This window comes from Xenopus tropicalis, chromosome 8 (assembly GCF_000004195.4).
Source record: "Xenopus tropicalis strain Nigerian chromosome 8, UCB_Xtro_10.0, whole genome shotgun sequence".
In the NCBI taxonomy this organism is placed as follows: Eukaryota; Metazoa; Chordata; class Amphibia; order Anura; family Pipidae; genus Xenopus; species Xenopus tropicalis.
In genome coordinates, this window is record NC_030684.2 from 26113231 (window position 1) to 26131142 (window position 17912).

Below are 17912 nucleotides of genomic sequence, written 5' to 3' on the forward strand. Positions count from 1 at the left end.
TCTCTACACTTACCACAAGCAAGCCGGGATAGGAGCCGGACTTGATTTTCCCGTCCAGTTGCACGTTTAAATGTTCCAAATGAGCATGCGCGGCCACACAGGAAGCTGGTATGTGAAGGGAGGGGGAATACCTCCGCTCTGACGTAATTTCGCCTACACCCGGAAGTTTGTGCTTGCACGTTGGGAAGGAGAATGATTAAAGGGACGCTGAAGTTGAAGTTATTATTGCGCATAGAGGAAGAGTGGGATGGACTCATGTTCACGGGTAACGCCCTTGTAGGAATCAGCGGGTTAGAACAGTGCGGTGTAAAACACATCTCAGCCCAAATGGTATTTTTGAGGGTGAATCCACAGTATCCTTTTAAGGAGTTGTAGAACTTGTAAAAACCCCAATGACGGATGGGGGGTTGTACTGTAAAACACACATAAACCAGATTTGTGGTAGAGATGAAATGATTGATCTATTTTAATTGTTAGAATAAAACTACACAAAGTAATGTAACTGAACCTTTCAGACAAATCAAACTTTCCCATTGGTTGGAATTGCCTGCCAAACATAACTATACTGAAATCTGTCAGGAAGTGTAGTATCATTTTCTGGGTATGTATACAGTAGGCTTTAAGCTTTAAACCAGTGGTTCCCAACCTTTTTTGCACCACGGAGCGGGGGTGGGGGGTGCGGCGCAACTAGTGCTAGTTACATTTTATATTATGCACTTTACTATTAATATTATTATTACATACAGCTTAATACAGAACTTTATTCCTTGTCGTAATCAGTAGAAATCTTCGCATAGCTATTGTCATGGCTGTGTAACATCAGGGAGTTGGGATCACAGGTAATTGGGAGCAGAGGTAGCCCGGTTCAGCACAGCCCACGGCCCGGACCGGTGGTTGGGGACCCCTGCTTTAAACTGTAGGGGCTGGCCAATTCCCCACCCTCAGGGATCAGAGATGTTCAGCCTACAGGCCTTACAGGATCTGTCATGTTAGCGGAACATTAATGGGATATGCCTGTCACAGCATGCATGTAGGGCTGCTGCCATTTCTGGGAAAAAAATACTGTCTTCGTTTTTATATTCTTTTGCCCTCTTAATAACGTTGGCATCGGGATAGTTTTTACCAACCAGGTGGCAACACTTTATTGCGTTAGGTGGACAGGAAAATGCATATTTTAGCATTTAGTAATGATCTACCTACTAGTCAGGAAGGAATTTCCCCTCTGCGGCAAATTAGAGAGGCTTCAGATGGGTTTTTTTTGCCTTCCTCTGAATCAACTAGAAGTTAGGTTATACATAGGCATTATGGTTGAACATGATGGACGTATGTCTTTTTTTCAACCTAACTTACTATGCTTCTCCGATCCTCTCTGCTTACTACCTGCTCACTGGATCCTATGCCCTCATTCCTACTAAAACAGTGTGCCCCTGCCCTTACTCCAGCTCTTACCCACATATTCAATTCCTCTCTGGCTTCTGGTACTTTTCCCTCTCTATACAAACAAGCATGTGTCAAACCCATTTTTAAAAAGGCTACTTTGGACCCGTCCTGCCTTTCTAACTACCGTCCCGTCTCCTGCCCCTAGCCTCTAAACTCCTGGAACGTCTTGTCTTTTCTCGTGTCACTAACTTCCTCTGCACCCATAATCTGCTGGACCCTATGCAGTCTGGTTTTTGGCCTGCGCACTCCACTGAGACGGCCTTATGTAGAGTGGCAAATGATCTCCAGACTGCCAAGGCCAAAGGACGCTACTCAGTTCTCATTCTAGACCTTTCCTCTGCTTTTGATACTGTTGACCATTCTATCCTTATGCAACTTCTCTATTCTCTGGGTATCTGGGGTCAGGCAGCATCCTGGTTCTCTTCCTATCTCTCTAACCGCTCCTTCTCTGTCGCTCTTACTAACAAATCCTCTACCCCGGTTCCGCTTAGTGTGGGGGTGCCTCAGGGCTCTGTGCTTGGTCCTTTGCTGTTCTCCCTGTACACTCTCTCTTTAGGAGACCGTATTTCTTCTTTTGGTCTGAAATATCACTTATATGCAGATGACATCCAGATATATTTAGACACCCCTGCAGTAACCACTGATGTTCAAACCCAGATTGGTAACTGCCTCCTGGCTATCTCCTCCTGGATGAACAGACGCCACCTCAAATGTAACCAAACCTGGCCCTCCTCCTCCTTTCACCGTTACTATTGATGGCATGACCATCAACCCTGTAAATTCTGCACGCTGCCTTGGGGTTATCTTTGACCAGTCACTCTCCTTCTCTAAGTCTTTTTACACCATCCACACCCACTGCGCTCTCTCGTCTTAAACCTTTCTATCTCGCTGCTCCTTACCTCTGGAACTCTATCCCTGAATCCCTCCGTAGGGAACACTCACCCACTCTATTTAAGATAAAGCTCAGCTGTTACCTTCTGGAGCACTAAGACATTATTTTGCCTAGTCCTGCGCTTAAGGGCAAATGCCCATACCTGATGCACTCTTACCTTCCAGTTTGTGCCTGTATGTTACCCAACCACTTAGATTGTAAGCTCTACGGGGCAGGGACCTCCTTCCTACTGTGTCTCATACCACATGGCACTTTATATATATATATATATATATATATATATATATATATATATTATATTTATTGTATTTATTATATCACTTGTCCTCCCTGTGTGTAATTTTGTATTCTGTAAGATTGTACAGCGCTGCGTACCCTTGTGGCGCTTTAAAAATATAGTTATACATACTATGTTACTCTGTGTGTGCAGGGACAGGCCAATGGCAGTTAATGTACACATGGGGCAGCAGTGTGTTTATAGTCATGTTAGTAGAAAAGATCATGTATAACATAACCCGTGACCGAGGCAGAACTACCAGGGGGCTGGGGATACAACTGCACCAGCAAATGACAAGTAACTTGGCAGCTCCACCTTGTATTTATAAACAGTAGCCCCTTAGAATCCCTTTGCATAATGAGCTGCTCCTTATCTAAAAAGTAACATAGTAAGTTAGGTTCAAAAAATACACGTTCAACCATAATACCTGTATATAATAACCTGCCTAACTGTTAGTTGATCCAGAGAAAGGCAAAATAAAACCCCATCTGAAGCCTCTCTAATTTGCCGCAGAGGGGAAAAAATTCCTTCCCGACTCAAAGATGGCAATCGGACCAGTCCCTGGATCAACTTGTACTAAGAGCTATCTCCCATAACCCTGTATTCCCTCACTTGTACTGAGAGCTATCTCCCATAACGCTGTATTCCCTCACTTGTACTGAGAGCTATCTCCCCTCCCTGTATTCCCTCACTTGTACTGAGAGCTATCTCCCCTACCCCTGTATTCCCTCACTTGTACTGAGAGCTATCTCCCATACCCCTGTATTCCCTCACTTGTACTGAGAGCTATCTCCCATAACCCTGTATTCCCTCACTTGTACTGAGAGCTATCTCCCATACCCCTGTATTCCCTCACTTGTACTGAGAGCTATCTCCCCTACCCCTGTATTCCCTCACTTGTACTGAGAGCTATCTCCCATACCCCTGTATTCCCTCACTTGTACTGAGAGCTATCTCCCCTACCCCTGTATTCCCTCACTTGTACTGAGAGCTATCTCCCATAACCCTGTATTCCCTCACTTGTACTAAGAGCTATCTCCCATACCCCTGTATTCCCTCACTTGTACTGAGAGCTATCTCCCATAACCCTGTATTCCCTCACTTGTACTAAGAGCTATCTCCCATACCCCTGTATTCCCTCACTTGTACTGAGAGCTATCTCCCATACCCCTGTATTCCCTCACTTGTGCTAAGAGCTATCTCCCATAACCCTGTATTCCCTCACTTGTACTGAGAGCTATCTCCCATAACCCTGTATTCCCTCACTTGTACTGAGAGCTATCTCCCCTACCCCTGTATTCCCTCACTTGTACTGAGAGCTATCTCCCATAACCCTGTATTCCCTCACTTTCTAAAAAGCCATCCAACCCCTTCTTAAAGCTATATAACGTATCAGCCAGTAGGACTGGTTCAGGGAGGGAATTCCACAACTTCACAAAGACTAACAAAGGCTTCAGCCTAAAGAAGGGGGGTTTTGTTTATACAGAGGCTTCTTAGCAGACTGGTGATTTGTATTGCTTATGCTTGTATGGACACAAAGTTAAATGTGTTTTTACGTTTAGTTTTAAAATTTGCCCTGTTTAGTGTAAGAAATACAAAAACGATATAGAAGTACAAAATGATATACATTTATCAAAACAATAGGCACACCCTGAGCATCATACTTAACTGATGGCCCTACATATTTTTCCTTTTTTCTCTGTGAATGAATCGCCTGACACACTAACAATCACAGAATATTTTAGCTTGTAATAAAATGAATTTCATTTAAATGAAGCCAAATCTAAGTCGCATCATTAGTAGTAAAACTGGCCAGACAAGGACATATCTACTCATTTGATGATTCATTTGGACCCAGGTCTATGGTCAAATTGTAATAGAAGTCTGTGCTAACCAGTTGTGAACAAACAACATCAAGGGCCCTGATGTGGTCCATGTCCAGTGGGATTTTTAAACCTGCTGGAGAGGTATTTGGTCAGCCAGATATTGGCCAGTTAGATCTTTGTTTTGCCCCATGTTATAAATAAAGCAAGTTAGCAGCTAAGGCAGTAGGGAAAGCTCTAAAGAGGGTCTCAATCAGTAAATACTTCCTTGGAAAGCTACATTAGGTCACTTGACCTACTATTGGCCAGCTGTGTAGGAGGGTATAGATTTATACTGTCCAGAATAGGGTTATGAGACCATGTGCTGTGGCATATTAAATAAAGGTCATGAGATTAAAGACACTTAAAATGTGCATTTCGGACAACATTAAAATGTCACCTACGAAGGATCTTCTGTTTCCCAGGGTGGCTGACGTTTAGGAAAGTATGTAGCTACCTTAGTCAGTAGAAGTTGCAACAATTCCTCAAGGTTACCTTCCCACGCCTCTTTGGTTTGGGCCAGATCCTCACTATGTGGGAACATGCTCTGTTGGCCATCCAGGGGAGGACACCTGGTATGGAGGTTAAAGAGTTTTGACAGAGACACAGGGACATTAAATGTAAGGGACAAGATTGTATAGAAAAGTGTAGAATTATGGAGAGGGGGCATACTGTTTCTATACTCACACTAGTTATTTGGACAGAGAGGGAGCCAAGGCAGCTGAACTTTGGGCAGTGAGGGAGAGTGGACATGGGGTTCTTTGTGGTTTGCCTTGAACAGGCAAGGGTGGGATAGTAGGGATAATGAGCAGGAGAGCATCCAAAAGTCACCAAACAGGTTACACAAACCGCTGCATTAATAACACCAACGGGGCGGGGGGAGGAGATTCAGGTCAAAGCAACAGGTGGAGGTGAGACGTGTCAGGAGGGGCTGTTAAAGGAAAAGTAACGCTAACAATTTTTAACTAAAAAAATCTATTCTACCCTCCCCCAATAATTGCCCTATCCTGAAAACTATTTGTTATTTATAATGCTTTAGAAGAAAATACCTGTTAAACTTGGCTTCCGGTCATTTCAACAAAGCCGATATGGCCATGCAGGAGAAAGTATCGGGTGAAGTTTAACTATGCGGTGACCAATTGATCGAGTCTAGCCTGACTCCTTCCTATACAGAAGGAAGGCTAGACTCGATCAGTCGATCGCTGCATAGTGAACAGGTATTTTCTTCTAAAGCATTATAAATAACAAATAGTTTTCAGGATAGGGCAATTATTGGGGGAGGGTAGAATAGATTTTTTAGTTAAAAATTTTTAGCGTTACTTTTCCTTTAACCTGATTGTATTCAGGGCAGTTACAATGAGGTTGGCAGGAACTGGGATTTGCATTTAAAGAGGCATGGCATCGGCCAGTCAGTGCTCACATTTTTAGCCTGAAATCCACCCCTTGACCTGGGAGGCATTAGATACGCTGGCGAGAAACCATGTGACATTAGCATTTATATCTCATACCCTCTGGGTATGAGTATGGGGATTATGGGCTAGGGTTTGCATGTTTTGTCATCTCAAATGCCCCCAGTTGCTTGTTACAGTTGCAGTTACGTGATTTGCTAGAAAATATGAATATGAAATATTTCATTTAATTCAGCACAGGCATCTAATGCTGTGGGTTAAGCAAGCAAAAATATGGCAAGCAAAATACGCATGGCACAAGGGGGTGGTTCTGCAAGTTTTGATGCCCATGGCTGGTAGAAACCAGGATGTGGGGCCACAATATCCAAAATTGCTTCATTCCCAAGTGACAGTTGCTTGCAAAATCACTCTAGGGTACTGCAACGGTGAACAGGGTGAATGCTTTGTACCTGGGCCTTTCTGGATAAGGGATCTTTCCATAATTTTGATCTGCATCTAGAAATAATTTCAACATACAATAAACCCAAGAGGATTGTTTTGCCCACCAATATGGATTCTTGCAGCTAAGTAACCACAAAGTACAAGGTACCATTTTATTGTTACAGAGAAAAAGGAAATCATATTAAAAATGTTGAATTATCTGGGAGATGGTCTAATTGTTATTCTGATCTTTCTGGATATCAGGTTCCTGGATAAGAGATTACTAAAGCCTTGAAAGCAGCACTCCCAGCTGGCATATTGGCCCACTGCCATGTTAGGCACCTTTTCCCCATTGATGTGAGTATAACGCCAATGAATTTCTGCTCTGCAGAGGCCAACAAAACATAGGCAAGGCCCCCATCACTCATAATATATATTCAATAATATGTAGGAAAGTTCCCCTTTACTTAAATTTTAGCACAATGGAGATATTGATATTCTGAGATGATTTGCAATTGCTTTTCATTTTTTATTTTTTTTTTTGTTTTTCAGTTACTTAGCATTTTATTGGCAGCTCTCCAGTTTGATATTTCAGCAGCTATCTTATTTACCCAGTCAGGCTGTAATTTGAATGGAAGACTGGAATATGAATAGGTATAGAACTGAAAAGGAAGATAAAATTAAAAAAGTAACAATAACAATAAAACAGTAGCCTCACAGAGCAATGGGTCTGCCGGGATCACTGACCGCAGAAAAGGAGGGCAAATAACTAAAAAAAACCTCTAAAAATAAAAAATAAAGACCTATGGCCAAGTTGCTAGCAATAGGACATAATAAAACTTAACATAGATGTAAAAAATGTAAAAAGACTTGGAGAGCAACACAAGCACCATAAAAGTTCATGGAGGAGCCAAATAAGGGCTGTGATTGGCTATTAGGCAGCCTCTATGCACCCTATCAGCTTACAGGGGCTTTATTTGGTAGGAAATCTTGTTTTTATTTAACCAGAACTTGCCCCCAAGTCAGGAATTCAAACATAACTACCTGGTTTGGGGGCACTGAGAGCAACATCCAAGGGGTTGGTGAGCAACATGTTGCCCCCGAGCCACTGGTTGGGGATCACTGAACTACGCCAAGCTCAAGAGGTGAATTTGGAGGGAGGTGGCTCTGGTGGCAGCAGGCTCTAAAGGATACATGAAAATAGCAAGTAGGATAAATGGAAGGTGAACAAAAGTAAAATATAATAAAGGGAAATGCAGGGACCAAGAAGGACCTCATTGCAGGTGCTTTTCAGTGGTATGAAGGATTCAGAGCAAGGTGTTTCTGAGCCAAAGAGCCACATAGAGGGGGGTCCTGGCCTTGATAAAGCAGAGCTGGCATGGAATGTGTTGGGTAGATAGGCTCCAACAGGGTGTAGGTCATGTGTAAGTGTGGGGGAGATAAGACCTACAATGTGACTAAGTAAAAGAATGGCTTTGTACAGCAGCAGAATTCAACATGAATATGACCATATAAAAAGCACCGGCCAAAGGCCGAGCAAAATCCTAGTGAATTTTGTGTGCCCCAGCCGTGGGTATTAATACAGCTGCCTCCCTACCTGGGGGTAAATGGTCAAGGGAGGCACTTTGTGGGTCGGAACCTTTACATTCTCCTGCATATCTTTTTCTGTGCAACCACTAGGGAACGTCACAATGTGGGTGCCCATTTTACATGTACATTGTGATACTTTCTTACTGATCAGAACTAATTACTGATTGATTACTGCTCAGGGTTACAGTACCTGTATAGAGCCCTTATCCCTAGCTATCTCCTGTAGGTGGCAAGTTCTTTTCCACGTTTCCCATAGCATGTTCTACTTTATTATAGGTCAGAAAATTAACCCTTTCAGAGAAAGCAGCACGATGCTTGCAAACAATGAAATCTCTGATATTTTCATGCTATTGTGTGAGTTACATTTAGTATTATAGAAGAATTAGCACGAACAACCCATGCTTGGCTATAAAGCTCAGCTGTCTGGTGGGGTAGGGAACATCCAATCATGTCAGGCCACTCAGCACAAACCAGATCAGTCATTTGGGTAGTCGACTGTCTTCAGCCTGCCTTAAGCCATAATTCCCTGTACACATGATGTGAATAAGGAAAGGAACATCACAGTGCAATCAATTGTGGGTTACATAGTTCCTGCATTCTGGCTGTAAGCTGTGGGGAAGTTGTTATAAACAACAATGTTTTAGTCCCTCCTCCCCTGCCAGGATTTCAAATTATGCAGAAAAAGAACTGTTTTGCAACAGGACTTCAGCCAATAAAAATGGTATTTATTCATACTTTTTAAAGGAACAGATAAGAGTGATAGGTATATTAGGGATTTCTATGTGCGGGGATCTTTAACAAATTTTGGTTCAGAAGATGGAGTTCCCCCTTAACTTGTATCTACATAGCCATAACTATTCATATGTGGGAACTGTCAGGCTGCGTCCTCTGCCAAGGTAAAGTGCAATAACATCCAAAGAGTGAATCGAGTGGGCAAATTATCAACAAACATCACTTTTTAGATAATCCACAATTGTTCAGTAAATGTTAGGTTACCTTGCTCTTCATTAGAGAGACAATCTGTGGCATTTCAGACCATGGTCTTTGCCCAACAGTGCATTCCAAGAGGAGTAGTTCAGCAATAATTGGGGAAGGCCTGGACTGGCAATCTGTGGATTCAGGCAAATGCCAGAGGGGCTGCTGTAATATGCCATTGACAGTCACTATTTATTGGGCTGGTGGGGGGCTGTTTGGGCTTCTGTGCACGTGACATGCCAGGGCCTATTATTTCCCAGTCTGGAGCTAAACTGGACACCCCTTTTATTCTACCCTTTCTATTTAACATGCTTTGCTGGCAAAGGTTCACGGCCACCACCTTCCATTTTGTGTGGTCCATTACTCTGTTCCGTGCAATCCATGAAGAGAGGCTAAGGCCTCATGCAGTAACCACAGGCTGTGGAATGGCATGGGATACAGATAAAAAAAAAAAGGATTTATGGTATTCATTCAGTATAGCTACAACAAAGAGACTAGGCCTTTAAATGGGCATTCCTATATGTGTGGGAGGGGATTGGTAAAGCTTATAGGACACCTGTCACCCACCAATTTTTTTCCCAGCCAGAGGTGTTGGCAAATAGAGCCCACACTCTGGTTGAGGGAAACAGTATTAAAAAGAAAAAAAAACAAAAAAAACTCAGGCTCTCATTAGACACATGCACACTATACAACATGGCCACCCATACCAGGAGTGCTGGTGGGGGCATTGTTTTCCTCAACTGGAGTGCAGGCTCTATTAGCACTTCTGGTGGGGGAAACAATTTAGGGGGTGACAGGTGCCCTTTACGTTGTTGTCAGTTTCAAACAACCTTCTGTATTCAAGTAATCTCTTCTGGTGGGTACGGACCAATACAGGAGGCATAGAAAGCTTACAATATAAAACACAATAGGTGTGGGTGGGGTACATAACCACAGCCGTTTATACATTCCATGTAATAATTAGTCCCACTGAGCCATAGAAATCTGTACAACTGGGACTGGGAGTCAAAGGCAGAATAAAAATATGTTGATCTATTTTCACCAGACCTGTCATTCCATTGCAGTGCTTGTTGGATTCTTTTATTCTAATTCAAGGTGTAAGGTGCAACATTTGTTCAGGACCCCCCTCAGCTCATATCCAGGAGAGCAAATAAGCTTTTATCCCAACTCTTCAATGCTGAGCTTTCAGGGGTGTCCTAGATAGGTATTTTACTATAAATGTATCAAATGGTAAATGTGATACCACAACCCTTCCTGTGACAGTGTTTGACATTTTTCTTGAGCTTAAAGTACACAACAGAATCTGAATGTACCAGGCCTTGTGGCGTAACTAGAAGTTACTGGGCCCCACATCATTTGAGGGCCCATCTAAACTGTAGGATAAAAAATAAATCGGTCCGTGTTGGAACAAGGGCAGCACTCCTAGGATTTAAAGAATTGTGAGCAAAATGTAAATGTAAAAATAGAAAGGTTTATTACTCATGTGTGCGTATGGAGTTTGCTAGAGGCGAGTAAGCCCCATAATTGCTTCCATACAGGCGGCGCCAGATTTCATATATGGGCGCCCCGAGTCCAACCCCCATTTGCGCCACCGCAAACGCGCAGGCATTTAAACTCCCATACGGAGCAGTCCCCATTGCTTCGTATGGGAGCAAAATGTCACAATTTCGTTGTTGTGCCACCCTAGGCCCGGGCCTTTGTGGCCTTGCCACAAATCCGGGCCTGCATACAGGGGGCAGATTTAAGCTGCCAATTTGCTTTCTTCAGACCCATTTGGCAGCTTATCTGCTCGTGTATGGGGGCCCCATGACAGGCCTTCCCTAGCGATATCTGGCCGAAAATTGGCTAAATGTCAATCGGGCAGGTTTGATTTTTCCCAACAGATTTGGGACGCCATCAGCTCATGATGCAGTCTTTGCTCCGATGCCAGCTATACCTGTCGTTATTAGATATACGTGTTCAAATTAGCCCAATATCTCCCATCTCCAGGCTGGCATATTGGGAGAAAAATGTTAACGTGTATAGCCACTGTTACACAATATTATTTTTTGCCCCCCAAAAAAGGGGGGGAATATTCCAGAAAAAAAAAAACATTCTGGAATTTTTTTTTCTCCCAAAATTTTCTTAAAAGATAAAAGGTTTTCTTCAGCTTCCCCCCTTTGCTGTGTGTGTATATTACCTGCTACGTGAGGCTTGGGAACAAACCATGTATCAGACATAGGGCTGGAATTGTGGATCACTTTTATAAACTTAATGGTGGCCATATGGAGGCACCTTTTATTTCTAGGAAACCTGTATTATGTATTGAACTGTTCTGATAATACAGAGACACACAACACTACTAAACTGTAGCTGTAGGGGGCATGGTGTAACCTTTAGAAAGGAAGCAGCTGGCACCCAATGAAAGACTAGGGAAAGCTGTCATGCAGTTCTCTTGCCCTTGCCAACAGGGGAGGGGGGCAGGATCCATGCTAGCAAAGTAGGAGAGCCCCAGTTTTCCCTTCCTGGCCGTGGGCAATTCCGCTTTGGGGCGAGAGACAAATAAAACAGGACGCAGCTGTGTACACACAAGTAACAGACTTTTTTTTTCTCATTTCTGAAGCAATAAATATACACAATATATACATCTGGATTCCATATATACTTAATAGGTTGTCGTCCCCTCCCTCCCCAAGCCCACCACGGCTAACACAAAAGAAAAGTAATTCAGTCCCAAACTGGGTGTAAAAACAGAATTATTGATTAAGCAAATAAAATAAAGGACAAGATACCTGTCCCACAGAAAGCTACTTCCCCCCCCAAATCCCACCCCCCAACGCGGCACAGGCTGGATCAACATTCCATAGGAAATATTTATAATATATAGTCTATACACACATCCAGGTCTGTACAATAGTGTTGTGCCTTTAACTCAGCACATCACCAGCATGCTGGGAGCATACAAAATAAAAAAAAAATAAAATGGGACTGAAGCCATTTTTATTTCGGTCACTGTTGAACTACAGCTCCCAGAATGCCACGCTAGCTCAGTAGAAGTTGTAGTTCAACCAACAGCCTGACTGTCACAGGCCGAGTTAGTATTCTGAAACACAACGTTAAGTCACATTTGCATAACAGGTTTAGATCTCCGTCTATATCTTTGATGTAGGTGATCAGTCACGTCTCAGAATGCCCCTGTCGTTTCTAAGGGAATCAAATCTGATTTTTACCCTGAGCGATGAACCAATTATGGGCTGCAAACTTAAAACACAGGGCCAATGTTTGGACTGATGCTCTTGCAGCCAACCAGCAGCGTAACATTTATTTGCCTACTGACTGAAAACTGCTGATTGGTTGCTATGGGTTACTAGACTTTGAGGCACAATGTAATTAAAAAGGACTGGTGAAGTCCGTACTGCCAGGGCTGTTTGTCCACTACAGGCTTGTGCGCAGGAGTGTAAGGTCACATTGTCTAAACGGGAATAACAGTCAGCATGCATGCAGTATCAAGCACAGTAACCATCATCCTCCAATGGCTGCCCTTTGCTGTAAATGCAGGAAACAAACGGTTAAATTAAACAGCAGAAAATAAGCAGAAGAGCCATACTGGTAAAGCAGGGGTGCTGGAATTTTGTTGATGTGGAGTCTACTATAAGTGCAGTTATCGACCACTCCAAAGTCTAGACTGCCATGAAAAATGCAGTTCACTGGCTCAGAATCTACTGCTAGATCACAATCTACCATATGGACACCCTGGTGGAAAAGGGTTATCATCATCAGTCAATGACTTCAGTTTTTAGACCTCTATGCATGATTGCTGTGATGCTTGCCCTTCTACTCTATAGCTAAAGCAAGTCCATACACCACCCAGGCAGCAGTGTTATAAATGTAAACAAGCATTTTAGATAAAGGATAAGTGATCCTGCCTTGTGTTCTTATCCTGAGTATATATCTAGAACCCCTGCCATAAAGCAAGACAGGTCTGCTGTTATGTTGTCATAAATAAGAAAAATCTTACTCCCCCCCCCCCCCAAAATGTGAATCCAGTTGTACAAAGCTACATCAGTTTATGTAATAATACATTTTAAGGTACAAGTAAACACTTGATTCTTAAGATTCTGTCCCTTTAGATCTATGCCACATAGGGGGGCTTATGTTATGCTGGCTGAAATGTATCTAAAACCTGCAAAAGTCAAACCCTGATGGCGAGGGACCCCAATATATGAACTCTTAGAGAGAAAAGGCTGTAAGGGAAGCTGTAAGGATAATTACCGTTTTCACCATGACCCAGATTAGATGGGGATTCACATTTTTGTAGGCTAAAAATAAACGAACAGGGTAATAAAGAGGAAGCAGCTATATTATTTCCTGACAACATAAGGACTTTGGTTTGCCTACTCAATGGAGTACAAAGTGGCGGCCATTTTGCTTGCCATCTATCACTAGTGCAAAAAAGAGGACAAGAATGAGGAGCCTAAACACTTGAATGCAAAGATAGTGAAGGCTGAAGCATTTAAACGAGGAATATGGCTGGAAATGCTGTATATTACATACTAAACTTGCTAGAGGATCTGCAGCCCTATATCAGTAATGATCAAGTTGCCCATGGAAGTTCCTCATCTTGGCTCTTGTTAACCCTTCTTTTGAGTTTCAGTGATGCTCAGTGTGCCCTGGCTGCTGTTGAGAAGCTAAGCTTACATTGTAATTATACAGTATATTGTAAGTCAGTCCCTAATCTCAGGTAAGTGGGAGCAGCCCATAGCATGTGCTGGTAATCAGCAGAAGACATGGAGCTACTGGGGGCATTTTTTGGGTGGCTTTAGGCTGGTACAGACACCCACACATAAGAAGTAGCATTTCATTCTAGATCACTAGTTCTCCTTTTGTAATGACTGAATACAGTGCTGAATTGTTTCTATGCATAGTGGAAAGAACGTAACTATCAAGCCAGGTACAATGGCATCTGGTGGTGCCAGAGATTCTGGGTAGAGCTAGGAAAAGCCCATATAGTAGCATTCGGAGCCTTGTAAAGTGCAACAAACATAATAACAAGGAGTGTTTGGAGAAAGTGCAAAAAAATAAAGCAAAAGCTGTTGGGCCTCGGGTCTGATTAAGGTTTAGAAATAGCAGTAGCACTGCAAGCACTAAAATATGTATAATGATGAGAATCATATTCCATTAAGGGACCCCACTGCCGTGCCTCCGTACCAAAGACGGGGCTTGTTCTGACGCCTTCCCTATTACCTAATAAGATTTTTTCTGTAAAGTCTAAATGTGCATGTAATCCTTTGGTGCAAGGAAAGCTGGGCACTTTAAAGGTGCTACTTAAATAAATTAAGTCAAGCAGAACAAGCTTTGTTAGGCTTTAGCCACACAAGGCTGATTCCTGGCCAATCAGCCCCTATGCTCTGAACAGCCTTTCCATGTGCCTGTGCCCAGTGCCATCAGATGCAAGTACCCGGAGCAGATTTTGGCAGAGAAATCCGTTCTGTGTGTCTGCTGCTGGCCCATCCCGGTGGCTCCGGGTGCAGGTACATAAAAAGGCTGTTCAGAGCATAGGGGCTGATTGGCCGGGAATCAGCACTGTTGTAGTGTGTAGCCTTAAAAAGGTCAAATGTAAATGAGAAGGTCATAGCACGTGAGTGAGGCAGCGCCCGATTGAAGTCTATAATGTCATACACACAGGAGTGGTTCGTTTCCGGGCCAAGGGGCAATCTAGTTATAGAGTGAAACATTACGCACTTAGGGTACAATATATCTTCCTCTCTCCGTCTACATATAATAAATTCCTGTCTCACACAGGGCTTATACATTTTAAATATATATTAATATAGATCTCTGTATATGTATTTATATATATATATAGATATTTATATAGCATTCTGTATATAATAGTTCTGTAAAGAAAGCAGCATTGGCTCTGTTTGTGCTAGGCGGCAGGGCAGCCCCTGTCGATTGGACAGCTTGATTGCTATATACATGTATTTGCAATTTGATTGCAGGGAAAGCGTGTCCATTCCTGTGTCCCGAGTCAGTGGTTTGTGTCCTGGGCCTGACACACACAAATATATGTATATCCGTATGTATGTATATGGGTGAACCCAGATATCTTTCAATGAAGTTCTTTATAAACATAAATTACATGGCCAACAAGTGAGGCAATAGAGATAAGGGGACGGACAGACCACATCCTACCCCTGAGGAGTTACTAAGGTTTTTACACACGTTCTGTACCACGCCAACATATCCTGCACTCTCACATGCCCTCATAGCAGCAGAAGAGTTGGGCTTGGCCCTCCTTCCTGAGGGAATCCTGTGTAACACGCATACAAACCCACACATCAATAAGGTAAAAGGACCAACTAGAAAAAGATTAAAAAAACAAACAAAAAAAAAAAAACACCTCACAACAGCATCCCCCTCCCAAGACGCCACAAAGTGTCCTGGTGATACCACTGTTCATTAGCCGTGGGTGAGCAAGTCCCTTGCTGTTTGGGAGGAGACCTTGCCATCCCATGCATGTAGCTTTGAGAAGGTGCCCATGCAGATCAGACAAGGTATGGAGTGCGCCTACAAGTACAAATACTACATTTGGTCTTCTGAGAGAAATATCCCAGGGGCGCGGCTGTCCGCTAGGGCTCCGTCCCAGGAAGCGGTGGAAGTGAGCGGATGCAGCCACAGGTTGAAAACAGCAGGGATCCGTATCTGCTGCATGAGCATGCCGGTGCCTTGCTCTCTCAGTACATGCGTCTGCCCCTGAGTGCCCAGGGGACTACCTGGCTATCACACCACCGTGCTGATTCTGTTGACTGGTTTCTGTTTGGGGTTGCCAGGTGCTGTGTTAGAACCCATAGGGTGATGAGAAGCATGCTGGGGCAAAGGGGATGTGGGGGGCAGGGGTGAATGCGGAGTGAGGGGGGTGTGTGGTGTGTGGGGAGATGGAGGTGGCAGAGGAGGATATGATGGGTGAGGAGGTATGGGTGATATAGGGGAACAAGGGGACTGGTTGTGTGGCTGATTGTACTGGGAGGGTCGTTGCGGTTGGGAAGGCATGGCAGAAGGGTGATGGCTAAACACAAAATGCTTTGGGGGCTGTTTCTGCATGGTGTGTTGGGCCTGGTGCATGTGCTGGGGGTACGTGTGACTCATGGCATGCTGAGGGACTCCACCGTACATAGGTAAAGGCGACTGAGGCTGGTTGGTTTGGTGCCTGCCATGCAGGGTGTATTGCGGGTGGGGAGAGCTTGGCGTCATAGGCGTCCCACCCACTGGAGGTTGTCTCTTTTGCTGGCCCGGGCGCTGCAGTGTAAACTGCGCGGAGGAAGGTGGCACGTGGTAACGGTGGGAAGGTGGAGGGGGTGGCTGGTGTGGTTGAGGAGGTGGAGCAGTTGTCGGTGGCTGAGAGTGGTAAGGTGGTGGAGCTTGAGCCAAAACACCCTGATTGTGGAAGTACTGGGCATGCAGAGCCTGGATTTTGGATTGTCCTTCAGGCATTCCTGGAGGAGTGTGTGGGTGAGGGGGCAAGGAGGAAGGGTTCATGTTCTGGAAGGGGCCCTTCCCTCGCTTGCTTCCAAACAGAGATCCCAGGAAAGAGGAAGAGTTGGACACTGGTCTGGGAGCTTTGTATTCCTCCGGAGGGGCGGGTGGGGGAGGTGGAATCCGCTGGTGTGGGCGAGGACTGCTAATGATAGATCCCTAAGGGTACAAAAAAAAAAAAAAGATGTAAGGCAAATGTAAGCTTAACTTGCCATTTCCATATCTAAGGAGAGGTGGCCATGCATAACATAAACCAGCAACGGGTTCAACAACACACACTTGGCTATCGTTAAGCGGGCATCACAAAAGGCAAGCAGCTTAATCATTCGCCACTTACTTCAATGGTACTGTCCAATGATCCAGCGCTGTTCCGCCTCCCTCTCTTACCTAAGCACCAAGTTAGTAACAAGCAAGCATTAAGGGGCAAGTGAAGGAAGAAAGACCAGTGGATTAATTGATGAATAGGGGGTTAATGAAAAGGAGAGGTGGAGAAAGCATTCCAATTCCATGAAGAGAAAGCACCAATGAGAGAAAAGAAGGACGGACAAGGCAGGAGGAAAGCACGTGATCGGAAAGACAAGCAGAGAGAAATATGAACTCTGAAATGCTGAGCAAAAGCAGTTGTCCACACACCAATTGTCTATGCAGCTATGAAACCCAGGTTGGTTTTGTGTGCAATACCTGAATATATCCAGCAGGGGGCAATACCACTATAACAGTAAACCTGGCTATTCCCCGCTAGCTGTTACGCAGTTACCCATATTTACTAAACCAATAAGTGAACTAAAATTTGGGGTGCCTGCACTTTCCCCTTCATAGCCCCTTTAAATAAACAGCTGCTTCCTCACTGTGTGCCCACCAAGCGGCTCCCTTTCCATAAGTAGCGCAACCCCAAACCACCTTGGTGTCATGCCACTTTATGCTCCCCTATGAATCTGTTAGATCCATCAGTTCCAGCAAACATCTTATACCTTTTGCACCTATCACCTTGCAGTTTGTTACAGTACCTTCCTTGGTCCTACAAGAAAGTGCCCATTATATGTGGGCCTCTCTGGAAAAGGCATGAACATGATTAAGGTAAAGCTCATGTTGGGAGAGGACTGAAAAGAACTCACCAGCCTCAGAGAGATCTCTTAAGGAACTGCTCAGTGCACTTCGCTTTAGCCCTTCCCCTAGTGCATATGTGTCATCCAGGCTGGGCCGGCCCAAAGTCCCATTCACCGCTTCCTTTATCCCTGGGCCAGGAGACGTATTGGGTCGCATTACCCCTTTTTGTTTCTCCAGCTCAGCTGAGGAAATAAGAAAACATATTACAGGGGAAAAATATCACTGACTGACCCACACAGTAACGGATCAATGCCTGTGGCCAATAGAGAATGTAGGTCTGCGATTATTCATGATTGTGGGATCACTGGCCATGATGAAGCGTCAATATGGAATCAGTGCCTGTGATAAAGAGTGATTATGGGATCAATGGCCGTGCTCAGTGGAGAAATTAAATCAGTAATGAACTGTAAATATGGAATCACAGC

At 44.1% G+C, this 17912-nt stretch overlaps 1 protein-coding gene across 5 annotated transcripts in view; it reads right to left on the reverse strand.

The window, feature by feature from the left end:
* Positions 1-11427: 11427 nt before the first annotated feature.
* Positions 11428-17912, reverse strand: part of iqsec2 (IQ motif and Sec7 domain 2) — a 120170-nt gene continuing 113685 nt past the window's right edge. For 4 of the 5 annotated variants that reach the window (XM_002940970.5, XM_004916745.4, XM_004916747.4 and 1 more), the window contains 3 exons: positions 17496-17669; positions 16718-16767; positions 11428-16539 (listed from right to left, as the gene is read on the reverse strand). In XM_002940970.5, coding sequence (XP_002941016.2) covers positions 15628-16539; positions 16718-16767; positions 17496-17669 — 1136 coding nt within the window. In that variant the 3' untranslated portion in view covers positions 11428-15627. The remainder of the gene's footprint in view (positions 16540-16717; positions 16768-17495; positions 17670-17912) is intronic. The other variant, XM_004916749.4, reaches the window with a different exon arrangement.